Source organism: Heptranchias perlo, chromosome 9 (genome assembly GCF_035084215.1).
Source record: "Heptranchias perlo isolate sHepPer1 chromosome 9, sHepPer1.hap1, whole genome shotgun sequence".
Lineage (NCBI taxonomy): Eukaryota > Metazoa > Chordata > Chondrichthyes > Hexanchiformes > Hexanchidae > Heptranchias > Heptranchias perlo.
Window position 1 is genome coordinate 51,222,393 of NC_090333.1, and position 13,664 is coordinate 51,236,056.

A 13,664-nucleotide genomic window follows, 5' to 3' on the forward strand; every position below is an offset into this window, starting at 1 on the left:
GAAAGAGCAGGGAAATGGGACTAATTGGATAGCTCTTTCAAAGAGCTGGCACAGGCACAATGGGCTGAATGGCCTCCTCCTGTGCTGTACCTACTATGATACTATGAGTGCTAATCATGGCTCCCTCACCTGCTAATCACACAACACAAGTGTCGGATTTTTTTTTAAAAGAACAGGAACGCTGTAGCATTTGAGCGTGCTAATTAATGGTGACACCAACTCCATGCCAAGAAAAGTAACTGTGAAGATAACGTTGGCACAGGACAAGTTTGTGTTTTCAACCATGCTGTTGTGAAGGAGCTATCGAGTAGGGTATGGTATGTCATGGGTATGGTACTGGAGTAGCAAATTAAATTCAATAAATCTAGTAATTTGTCAGCTAACACCAGGGAGAAAAAAAATGACCATGAAAGCTGCCAGATTGTCATAAAAACCCAACTGGTTCGCAAATGTCCTTCAGTGAAGGGAGTGTGACATCCTCATCAGGGCAACACACACGAGCAAGAAAAGCAGTCTTGCCAGCATCACCCAAATAATGAACAAAAAAAACCAAACATTTCCCTTGTGGAGGGAGCCTTACAATTTGAGGTACACACACTCACACAGCTCACGATAGACGACTGTGCCACAGACCACTTGTACTGGCAACGTGGAAGAGAAAATACATTTTAAACACTGTACAAATATTGGTTATGAAATGCACATTTTTTGGAAACAATTATTTCTATGATTTAAATAATGTTTTGATTGGGACAGTTCTTCAGAACATTTCTAGCATTTTTTGTTTTTATTTTTAGATCTATTTTCCACTGCTGAAGATATATTCAAACATTTTTGGAAATCAAGCTTTTTTAAATGTAAAGTTGTGGCTGGATAAACATTCAGCTAAGCATAACACTGATGCAGACTTTAAATACCAAGGGACGAATTTCATCTCTCCATTTATGTACAAATCTGGATCCAAGTATAACAGTTCTTTCTAAATCATTTGTTTATCAGAATCTAACTGTAGTGCAATCTAATTTCCATTGCTTTGTCCATACTCTGCTCCCGTTTTTAAGTTTTGCTTTCTAGCCACATCTATCCATTACATTTTTTTCCTCTCTTGATTTTCTCTTCCCCCTTGACTGGGGCTAGGCATCCATTTCGATCATCAGCCCTTCCAGTATCATGTCCTAATGGTCACTTTTATGTGCACGTCCAAACAATGAGTGTCAGAAGATTATTTGTGAGTTGTATGAAAGCCGAGACCAATCCTGCCCTCAACGGACATCCAAACAAGCACGCGGGTGTTAGCCGTGGCTCAGTGGTAGCGCTCTCGCCTCTGAGTCAGAGGGTTGTGGGTTCAAGTCCCACTCCAGAGACTTGAGCACAAGTGGGCTGTCACTTCAGTGCAGTACTGATGGAGTGCTACACTGTTGGAGGTGCCATCTTTCAGTTGAAATGTTAAACCAAGGCACAATACTGAAGGGGGAGAAAAACCTCACACCTTGTAGTATAGAGAAACTGAAAAGTATTATTCAAGGCTACATTACACTAAAAGTGAACAGCATGCTACATAACATGGAAAGCACGCTACATAGTACAGGAAGCACATTACATAACACGGGAAGCCAGTTACAAGAAGCGACATAACACAGGAAGCCATTTATACGACACACCATCTCAGTAGGATACTCTGCTAAATTCCAATTTGGGAAAAAAGGAGCATGAAACGTCACTTGTAAGGTTCTTGAATTTAAGGCAAATGATCTTTGAAATAATTTAATTAATACACTGTTTTTGGGTATCTTAAAAGTATATTAATATGATAATAGAGGTGGTTCGGAATGCCTGGGCTGCAGGTGCTGTGGAATCCATTCCATTTACATTGCTGGGTGGGATGCCCAGGAATGGTGGTGACAGAGAAACAACTGTACATATACATTTGTTTAAACTTAATTGTGACTTCTGTTTTCTGGCTGCAGGCCTTCCCTGATGTCGGAGGCAATATGAAACTGCTGGCTTGTATGGGCAGCCTGACTCAGCTTATCCTTGGCCAGAAAAAATAGCAACCTGCAGAGGTGGGAAACCACATCCCTTAAGTAGTCATCTACGTTATCAGAGGTCCTAGAGCCACCTCATTTACTCTACAATACTGCCATCAGGGCTGGGGCTGCTGTAAGTTCAATGTAACATTGTTTCTCGCCTTTTGGCACCGATTGTGACAAAAGACATAGTTAAGATAAATTTGTGTAAATAAAGGTGACAGTAAGTGAAAATTTATGATTTAAAGAACACAGTAGCCCTCCAAAGAGGAAATGGTAAATTGATGAGAAGAGTTAAGAGTTAAAAAGAATCACAACAATTAACAAATAGAGGCAATTAAAAGACAATAATTTGAAACCATCATCGCATACTAGTAACACTCGGCAAGCAAGGGAACAGTTATCACGGACTTTGTGGATTGAAGAGAAGGTATGTGTCAAAATTCTTCCTTCTCTCGTCCTTTTGAGATGTGCATGGCTCCCCGGCCAGGAATATGGATGTGCCATTGCTTCAAAGATACAGCCTATACAACTGGAGATGTCCATCTGGTGCTATGGCCATCTGCAGGGTGACATGCTCTCCTTCCCCTCTGCTCATGGCCCATCCCCGACATACAAGCTCAACCCAGATTTACCATGTTGGGCACCGTGGGCTGAAATCTTACAACAGTGTGGTGCAGTGGAGAACTCGGACACCCAGACCTCCACCCACTGACCCCCAGCAACTCCATGATGGAAACACTCATCAGCATCACTTACAACAGACTATGACACATGTCAGAAAATAACAAACAACGGTAGAGAGTGACTTGAAGTTGTATATTTGCCCTGATCAAACCTGTGACCGACCACTTATGTATAAGTGAACCTCAAACCAATGACGGGCCCACTACAGTTCATCCATCAATTTAGTTGTTTTCCTTTACATCTATTAATGAAATGTGCCCAGCATTATATGTCGAGGAGCAGATCGTCAGAGGGAACACATAATGGAAGGGTCAGTGGGTAAATGCAGCCCCAGTGGTACTGTGTGTTACACAGTAGTCTGAGGTTCAATCCCTATTTAGTTGATCTCGGCCAGGCCGTTGTGTGTGTGCGTGGTGTCAGGGGTTAGGGAAATGGGGGCAATATCCCTAGTGCAGGGGATGGGGGGAGGGCGAAAATCAGCCAATGGTTCTGTTCCATTGCTCTGCACTGACCCTAGTTTAATAAAAGTGTGCACGTGGATAGCGGGTGAGAACAGGATTCAGCCAGACTGTGAAACCCTCCACAATCAACTAGCCTGTCACACTTACTGTCCGGGCTTATTTATGTTAAATGGCAAGGTACCAGAACGCAACCTGTATCAGTGAAGCAGGAGCCCATCAGGAGTGTTCCTCGACAAGAGAAGAGAAAATTACAGTTTCAAAAAAAATAAAAAAAATAATGGAAGTTTGAAGTCAGAGGAGGTGTCAAATACATGGAGATGATTTGCATATTTGGGCATTAAATTGTGCGATTACAGGAACAGAATTTTTAAGTAATACAGGATGATAAAAACACAAGGTGGTTCACTCTTCACCCAAACATGTCATTTACCAAACTAGATAGAATTAAAGGATTTTTAAAATGAACACAAGACCAAATTTACTAACACTTTGCACTAAACAGTAAGCAAAATGCTCCCCAATTTCTCTTGACCCCTTCACAATCAACGAAAAAGTCCAGGCTGGAGTCTATTTACAAGAGTGTGACTTTGCGAGTAAATCTCTAATGGCTGGTTTGTTGGCTTGTGCGATTCCGAACACATAATTCACACTAATGCATGGAATGTTAAAGAGCAGGAATGCAAGCGGCTTGCTGTCTTGTGCAAGGATTAGCATTCAGGCACAATGCACTGCAATTAGAGCAAAGAAACACTATTTATCCTGGGGACACCTAACATTTCAAGAAGTTAATTTGCACACAAAGACGATTATAAAAGATAAAGTTCCTTCATTGGAGGAACAGTTACTTAAAAAAATTTATCTTTGTACAATATTAAACCACAAAATAGTTAAGCATGGCTGAGGGGGATCTGGCTTTTTAAGATATCATAGACATCAAGGAGGACTGTCCACACACTTTCTGTTCACCTTCTGGCCCCCAAGCTTAATGGCCACAGAATCATCCCATTCAACACAGTGTAACTTTGATCTTTTAACCAGTTCCAATCAATATTAAGATAAGGCTGTTCAAGATCTGACCGTTTTAACAATCACAAGTCATTCTCTTGTGCTGAATCAGTTCTTTAGTCAATGATCCAGCAATAGCACCAGAGTTTGAAGCTCTTATTTTTCATAGCCATATTCCACTGCCTCAGGGACTAATTGATAAATCCACACAAGTGTTGCAGTCTGTTACTAACAGGACAAAAACAGCAGCAACCCATCTCCATTATTCAACCGCTCACCTATTCCATTGACTTGGTTTTTGTTCTCCTCCCAGTTCCCCAAATCTCTTGCCTCCTATCCTGAAAGAACTCACTCATCATGGGGTAGGGTTCCATGGGCACCCACTACTGCCTTGCCTATGTGGCCATTCTTATGAGCAAGCCTAGGCTAGAATGTCAACAGACTATTCAACCATGAGGGGGGGGGGGGGGGGGGGGGAGTTTTCCACAACCAAGGCCAACCTAACATGCAGATATGCTCATTTTTGAGCAGGGGCTCCTGGATAAGCAGCAGAAACCCTGCCTGTTTTTACCCCTCCCTAAGTCAGGAGTGGCTAGGGCCAACTGTAGCATCTCCCCACCCCCCACCCCCCTCCCCCCTGCTCCCCCTCCCCCACAGCTGAAATTAGCTAAATTAGCACTGGCCAGGGATCCAACTTGGCATCTTTCTGGCTTGTACGACTCAGTACCACAAATAGTGATACATTTATTCACTGAATCATCGTGAAGAGCCCACTCGACGTACTTTTAAAGACTTGATGAAATATAACCATACAGAGGCCCATCAACAATGTTACAAACACTCATTGAAAAAACTGAATGAAAAAAAGAGATAAAATCCACGGGAGAGCAGGAGTGATGAAAAGTGAGTATGGTAATCTGTTGGAGATGAAGTACAAAGACAGAGGGATCTTTTGGTAAACATCTTAAAAGCTAATTGTCTCCTATCCATTGAAAGTTTCTTCAGAAGAATTCAGAAGCTGAGCAACCTCACTTTATTTAAGCCTCTACCTTAGGCCCACAAAGATCAAAATCAGTCAGGAAATCCTTCCATCCTTAGTTCACAGCTCACCTGAATCCGGACTAAAAGGGCCCTATGGTGGGAACCCGAGGCAACAAACTGAGAGCCAGTTAGTCAGAAAGGAGTAATGATCTCTAGAGAAATGTTAAATAGGTACATATCTACAAGCTACTGCAATAATATACAAAATCACAGAATATTACAGTATGTCAACAGGCCATTAAGCCCATCAAGTCTGCACTGGTATTTTTCTCTACATGATTGCTTCCCATACCCTTTAACATTCCTCCTTTTTAAACAACTATCTAATTCTCTTTCAAAAGTATTTATGAATTCTGGTTGATGAGTGCATGTGTGTGTGCGGGTGTGGGGGCGTATGTGGGTGAGCGCGTGCGGGTGGGTGGGTACGTGCATGTGTGCGCGTGCAGGTGGGTGGGTGAGTGTGGGTGTGGGTGACTGCGGGTGTGGGTGACTGCGGGTGTGGGTGACTGCGGGTGTGGGTGACTGCGGGTGTGGGTGAGTGGGGTGAGCGAGTGAGGATGGCAGCACAGGGAACCAGCTGCTGCCTATGCTGCTTGCTGTTTGGTCCGTTATTTCACTCTAGCTGTTAGTGAGCTTCCAACAAGCTGTTAGGAACTTTCATCCAACAGTGGGGGGAGGATCGTAACCAGATGATAAAAGTCACAAACTTGATGTTCAGCTAAGTATAAATTAGCTTCACCCAACTGCAACAAGATCCAGCTACTCATTTTTAAAGACCGTCAGACAAGAGCTGGAGGAATATGCTGCTTCTTTACTATGTGGTGTGATACTGAGCCATACAGACCAGGCAAGACTAATATTCCATTTCCGATGTTAGTAGTTCCGCAATTTGATCCCGTTCCCTTGCCGTCCTGTTCATACTGCAAAACAAATTCAACATCTACACAGGCAAACTTTCTGCATGTGCAATTAGCATAAAGTCACAGTCAAGTTGTTGGCAGTCTGGCCAGGACCTTCAGACTAGCAGTGACAAAAGGCTTTTCTGGCCTGTATGGACAGGCTGAAAACCCACAGCCAGATATCATAACTCTATCATCGTTGCTAGTGACACCCAACAATCAGGAGCATCCCAATTAAACCCCATCCCAAAGAGGTTAACTGTGTCACGTAAATAGGGCAAGAGATTCAATTCCTACTCTATGTCAAGTTGACTGATAATCAGCCAGGACAGTGATCAGTGTATTACAATTGAGAAAAAACATTCCAGCTCCTGATTGCTATCTGGTGACTCATGCTGAAAAGTGTGAGTGGGGGCTGGGGGAGAGAGCAAGAGAGAAATAGAGGAGGAAATAGAGAGGGAAAGAGAAATGAAAAGAGAGAGAGAGAGACAGAGAGAGAGACAGAGAGAGAGAAAGAGAGAGAGAAAGAGAGAGAGACAGAGAGAGAGACAGAGAGAGAGAGAGAGAGAGAGAGAGAGAGAAAGAGAGAAAGCGGGTGCGAGCACACATGTATGTAGATCAGGTGAGGACAGGATTAGACTCTGCTGCGAGGCCTCCCATGTTTGAATAGCCTGCTGAGGTTCACCCATGAAGAATGGCCAGTTGGGCAAAGTGCCAGAGGGTCACTAATACCCGTGCGACACCACTCCAGCAGCAGTCAATGCCATATGAGGACAAAATTGGCAGAAAGAATCCCATTAATGAAAGTATATTACGTGTGTTTCCTTCTCCCACTTACAATATCAGAAAGTTAATGTGATCCACACCAACCACAACTTTAGTAGAATCCAAGAAGTGGTGCAGTGTCTGCAGAACACCCACTCACTCCATATCAGCCCACACTTTGTGTCTGTTATTTTTCCTGTGGTCAACTCAATTTTATTTAATTTGCTTGCCTGAACCCATAAACTTGAAGTGTCTCAAATTCCAATTGTATGATATAATTTTAATAATCTTTTAGTGGTCTCCCCCCATATTTTTATAAATTGTGAATTTTAATTCTGCTTCATGCCAAACTTATTCACAATCACTGTCCCTTCTTCCCAGTCTAATTAATGTTAACCCTTACTTTGCTGAATAAATTGGGGGGATAATGAACACAGGGCAGGGAATGTTCTACAGTTGACACCAATCCAGTTTCCTCACAAAACCCACTGTATTTTTTTTTATTCAGTACCCAAATGAAAACAAGGTCCCTGAAGTAGGACAGTATTGAGGTTTTAAAGAGTAAGGCAGAATATGAATCAAGGAGTGGTGGTTAGATGACGGCAGGAGGAAGGGGAGATAGAGACACAAGGGGTTCCACAGTTTGAGATCCTTGGAAAGAATAACTTCAGAGTAGATACTGTGGTGCAATGAGTTTTGCTTTCAACACTGAGGATGCAGTGAGAAGGAAGAGTGTGTAGGACAACTTTACAGGAGTTCAGAAGAACAAGACAAACAAAAGTTCAAAGCAGCAATGACCATGATAATATTGATAGAATCAAAGGAAGGTTGGAGAGAGAGAGAGAGAGAGAGAGAGAAAACACTTTGTGACTAGAGGTAAGAAAGCATCACCTATAGAAGCACAATGGGCCAGAATTTGCTGCCAAAATACTGGCAAGTTTAATGGCGCTCACCGTTATTAATGTGTAAATCATCCAGCAACCTGTGGTGAAGAGATACCCCGTAAATTGCAAATCGCCATAAGTTGCTGGACGATTTGCACTGCTCCTCCATTAGCCTCGCGAAAACGGCAGCTCGCTTTCAACCTCCCCATGAGTTCCATGAAGCTGCTGCGTTTGCGCATTAATTGCCCATTAAACTTGTCGTGGAAAGTTAGGGCTAGTACTTAACAGCGTAAGTACCTTTTTAATGAGGAGATTTATGTTCCTGCAATGCCAATCAACCTCTCCGGCCCAGAAAGGGAACAACTGAAACTGTGAAGCCTCATTCCTACAGGTAGTAAATTGTTGTTAGAGATTTTTTAATTTAACATTTTGAAAAAAAATCTTACTTTTCTGAGTCTTTTTTTTTCTCTCTCTCTCTCTTAATCCCACCTTACTTTCCTTCTCTTTATTACTCTTTCTGTACTTGATTTGACACTAAATTCACCTTATTTCCTTCTCCATCGTTCCTCTGTGTTTTTTTAATCCTTAAATCTCACTGGTTAAGGAGATAGACTGTTGATCCCGTCACTCACCAAGGTCCCAGATGCCCCATTGCCCTCACTGCACCATTATCAGCTCGCACTTCCAGCAACTTACAGGGCAAAATAAATTTGAGCTGAAGTGTGAGGGAAAAAGTCAAATTAACGGGGTACACCGCAAGATGCCCCGATCCAGCAAAATCTGGGCCTATGTTGACTAAATTGCCTTTAATCAGCATTTCTGCAGTTTAAGGCACTGAATTTTCAAAAAGGATTGATTTCAACTGACACGCAGCAGATTCAAACAAAGACAGAATTCCAACATAGCCCACTACTTCCCAAGCGCGCCATGTTCCAGAATCTCTGATCCAATGTGGAATTGCAGTCCAATGTAAACTGTAGATTTTATGTCTAACAGTAAATATAATGGAGGTGTTGCCCAATTTCTCACACACACACACACACACACACACACACACACACACAGAGAATCATATCAGAAATAAATGTTTTGCACGGCTTAGATTCCTTGACAGAACTGGTGAATAAATAGACTGCAACACTGTAAACATGTCATTATTTTTTCCAGCTTTTGGGAGGAGTAAGAATAAGCAGAGAACATTTTGTGACGAAAAAATGAGCAGTGTGTAAACAATTAGTTTCAAGTCAAACTTTACGAGAGACAGGATCTGGTGAAGGATGGCATTCTACAGAAAACAGGAAGAATGTTATATCTTGATTAACTTTCCCATGCAACTCAATTAGGTCAACAGTAACAGGAGTGACCTTCCAGCCGATCTATCTCATTTGCAATGCAACAGCACAGTAGACTATTGTCTCCACAACAGAGAGGGACACACATCATCATGTTTTAAATTTCCCTTAATCCAATGCATTTACTGTAACTATACTGTTCCTTTTTGCCTTTTTATGGCAATTTCAAAGTCACCACAGCTTAAAAATCTACCACTTTTTATATTCTAGGTGGCTTATTTTTAACATGATGCATGAACCAAATTACATTCCATGTACTGAAATCCCTTGAAGTACCAAAAGAATTGGTGTTGCCTAAAATATGGAGAGTATATCGGCCCTGTGGAATGAAAGGGAAATGTAATTTAAAGGGCCACTGTCTTCATTAAGTGGCAAAAAAAAATTCTGTTTGAGAAAAAAGAACCAGATAAGGAGAATTCAGATGAAAGATGCATTCAGTGCAATTTGCGCCATGGTTTTACTAACAATTTTTTTTTAAATTACCAATTTAACCAAATTACCAATTCTGCATTAGAGTAGCTGGCCAGGACATTTTTGCTAGTTCACCAAGAGACTTCACACCAGGCTGCCGATTTACAGTTTGCAGAGGACTGAGTGGGAGAGAGATCTCAAGCTGAGAGCTTACTCATCTCCTACACAAGAGCCCCACCATCCATTAGAGTCAGATTGCATTGTACATCCGCAGGGAAAGAGGCTGCCAGTCCTGGCACCCTGGGGGGAAAGAGAGGGGGTTGAAGTGCCTGACCCCTTTGCATTTTAGACACTTATTGTGTTTATTCGTAAACTAAATTATTCGTAAATTAAAACTATGCAAAGAACTGCCCTGACATTGCATTTTCCAAAATTGAAAAAAAATCCAATTCACACTTAAAAGGCTGAATTTTACAAATCTTGTTCCCAAACGATTATGGAAACACGATTTAAATCAAAGATACACTTTAAATAGCATTTTATACATAGAACATTTTATGTCGGATTCCGAAAACAATAAAAGGAGTCTGCACTTTCCAAAGTGTGTGTGAAATTGACAACGTTTTCAAAACTTACGAAAACCCAATATAGTCAGTGATTTCTCTTCATTTACTCAGAAAGTTAAGAACAAGAAAGATCCCGGGAGAATAGTGGGAGTTTTTTTTTACTCTATATGCATTCATCATTCAAATATACTGCAATTGTTAACTTTGACACAACTTTGAGTCCAATCACACACACAGTTTTGCACCAGATTTATTTCAACAATGTAAAAAAAAAACCCTTTAAAGTCTAAATAATTCCGGATCACTTCCGATTCTCACCAAATCTCAGAAAACATTTGAAGAGAAAGAACTCAAATTGCAGTTGATTTTTCCCCTCGCTTACCGTTAGCGAAGTGCTGATGCACCAGGTTGGATCCCAGTAGGAGGAGGACAGTTTGAAAGTTTGCAGCCCAGCCGCGATCTCTGGCTGCCGCCCCGGGTTGGTCCATGCCGGATTGCCTCAGTTCACCGCACGATCCGCTGCTGCTTTTTGTCGCATCCACACTCAAAGGATGAGGGTTTTCCTCGGGCTGGCCGCTGAGTGACGGGGCACTTTTTGTTTCTTTGCTTCCTCCTCAAGCCCGGTTCTGCTTTACCCTCTTCACAAACTCCAGCATCACCTCTGTCCGCTCGCACCACGGGCTGCTGTCCGCTGTGAGTGGGGATGCACCGACTCTCGGCGGCTCTCTGCCGCTCGGCTCGGGTGGAGGGGGCCGGCGAGCAGCGCCGCAGCGCCACCCTGTGGAGGAAGGGAAAGACAGCAGGAAAGGGAGACAGCGCCCCCCTGCGGGGGTAGAGAGAGAGAGAGAGAGACAGTCGCCCCCCCCCTTCAGGGGTAGAGAGACAGCGCCCCCTGCGGGGGTAGAGAGAGAGAGAGAGAGAGACAGTCGCCCCCCCCTTCAGGGGTAGAGAGACAGCGCCCCCCTGAGGAGGAAGGGAAAGACAGCAGGAAAGGGAGACAGCGCCCCCCTGCGGGGGTAGAGAGAGAGAGAGAGAGACAGTCGCCCCCCCCTTCAGGGGTAGAGAGACAGCGCCCCCTGCGGGGGTAGAGAGAGAGAGAGAGACAGTCGCCCCCCCTTCAGGGGTAGAGAGACAGCGCCCCCCTGCGGGGGTAGAGAGAGAGAGAGACAGTCGCCCCCCCCTTCAGGGGTAGAGAGACAGCGCCCCCTGCGGGGGTAGAGAGAGAGAGAGAGAGACAGTCGCCCCCCCTTCAGGGGTAGAGAGACAGCGCCCCCTGCGGGGGTGGAGAGAGAGAGAGACAGTCGCCCCCCCCTTCAGGGGTAGAGAGACAGCGCCCCCCTGCGGGGGTAGAGAGAGAGAGAGAGACAGTCGCCCCCCCTTCAGGGGTAGAGAGACAGCGCCCCCTGCGGGGGTAGAGAGAGAGAGAGAGACAGTCGCCCCCCCTTCAGGGGTAGAGAGACAGCGCCCCCTGCGGGGGTAGAGAGAGAGAGACAGCCCCACCTTTCCTCCATCCCCGGGGGTAAAGAGAGAGAGACAGCGCCCCCCCTTCGGGGGTAAATAAAGGCATCCCCCCCTTCGGGAGAAAAGAGAGAGATAGCGATCCCCCCCTTCAGGGGTAAAGAGAGAAACAGCGCCCCCCTTAGGGGGTAAAGAGAGAGACAGTGCCCCCCTTAGGGGGTAAAGAGAGAGAGACAGCGCCCCTCGTTCGGGGGTAAAGAGAGAGACAGTACCACCCTGCAGGGTAAAGAGAGAGAGACAGCGCCACCCTGCGGTGGTATAGAGGCAGTGCCACCCTGCAGGAGTAAAGAGAGACCAAGTCACCCTGTGGGTGCAGAGAGAGAGATAGAACTACCCCACGAGGTAAAATTGCACAACTGATCTAAATCCTTCTGCAAATTGTTAACTGTAGCCCCTGTTCCTACAGCATTCACTATTTTAGTACTGTCTGAAATTTAACAAGCTTACAATTGGTTTCTGCATCCAGATCATTTATGTACATAAGAAACATGAACTGCCTCCTCAGCACCTCCCCCAGTCTCACTCTATAAAGTCGAATTTACAAATGTGTGCTACTGGCAGGAAGCCTTATCCGCTGGCCGTGCATATTGGGGAATTGAAGGCAGCCAATCCAGGATGTTCGATATGCGTGGCTGTAGGCCAGGGCCCTGCCAATAGTGTGCATTTAGAAAATGGGCCTGTATACACTCGAGTGCTCCCTGCTTCCTATTGTTTTTATTCTAACGTCTTACCCAGCTCTATTTCTACTCTGGATTCCCATGGTTTCTGGTTTTAATTGAAGTCTTTCATGTGGGATCTGGTCAAAGGTTTTCTGAAAGTCCAAATAAACTATCATAGGGAGTTCCATTATTTGAAATGTCCTTAAATAAGTCGAGGAGGTTTGTCAAGTGGATCTTCCATTTCTAAATCCACGCTGGCTGTTCCTTATTAGGCTGTTGCTTTACAGTTATTCCTCCATCTGCCTTCTTCAAATCATTCCATTATCTTACCCATTACTGATGTTAGACGCGTATATTTATAGATGTCTGGATCAGATTTATCTCCCTTTTTAAACGTTGGTACTAAATTTGCTTTCAAACCCGCAAAACCTCACCAGTACCCAATGATTTTTTCATAGTGTTAACTATGGCTCAGTGGTAGTATTCTTGTTCCAAGTCAGAAGTTTGTGGGTTCAAGTCCCACTCCAGAGATTTGAGCACACGATCTAGGCTAACACTCCAGTGCAGTATTGAGGGAGTGCTGCACTGTCAGAGGTGCTGTCTTTTGGATGAGATGTTGAGCCGAGGCCCCGTCTGCCCTCTCAGGTGGACGTAAAAGATCCCACAACACTATTTTGAAGAAGAGCTGGGGAGTTCTCCCCGGTGTCCTGGCCAATATTTATCCCTCAACCAACATCATTAAAACAGATTATCTGGTTATTATCACACTGTTGTTTGTGGGACCTTGCTGTGTGAAAATTAGCTGCGTGTTTCCTACATCATAACAGTGAATACACTTCAAAAGTACTTCATTACCTGTAAAATGCTTTGGGGCGTCCTGAGGTTGTGAAAGGCGCTATATAAATGCAAGTCTTTTTTTATATAAACATCTGGATATTCATTACAAAGACCAAAAGGTTCCATGTTCTAGTCCTGACTTGTATTGAGTTAGCTGACTTCAGTCATAGAAGGCAGTTGGGCTGGTACAATTCACTCCAGCAGGTTAGGGACAGGCTTAAAAATCAGACACGGTTCCTGCTCCTGATCACTATTCTTCAGAAAACTGAACGTGTGGATGTTGAGTGAGAACATGATCGGGCTAGATTGTGATGGCCACTATTGTCAAATAGCTTCCAACACTCACTGTGTACGCTCACATGTAAAGAATGGCAAACTGAGTGGGGTATTAATTAGCAGATAGTGCCCCTGGAACCACAGCAGGAGTCAGCACCTTCAGGAAAGGAGGGGAAAATATTTTAAAGATTAGATTATTAGGAAGGGAAACAAATGCAACTGTAATGTATTGTTTTGAGAAAGATGTGGAACAGGATATCTGGTTTAACTTTCAGT

The 13,664-nt window shown here is 44.0% G+C and overlaps 1 protein-coding gene across 1 annotated transcript in view; it reads right to left on the minus strand.

The window, feature by feature from the left end:
- The window catches only part of ror1 (receptor tyrosine kinase-like orphan receptor 1), a 245,564-nt gene extending 234,748 nt beyond the window's left edge, over window positions 1-10,816 (minus strand). The window contains exon 1 of the mRNA XM_067990397.1: window positions 10,481-10,816. Coding sequence (XP_067846498.1) covers window positions 10,481-10,586 — 106 coding nt within the window. The 5' untranslated portion in view covers window positions 10,587-10,816. The remainder of the gene's footprint in view (window positions 1-10,480) is intronic.
- Between the last annotated feature and the right edge of the window lie 2,848 nt (window positions 10,817-13,664).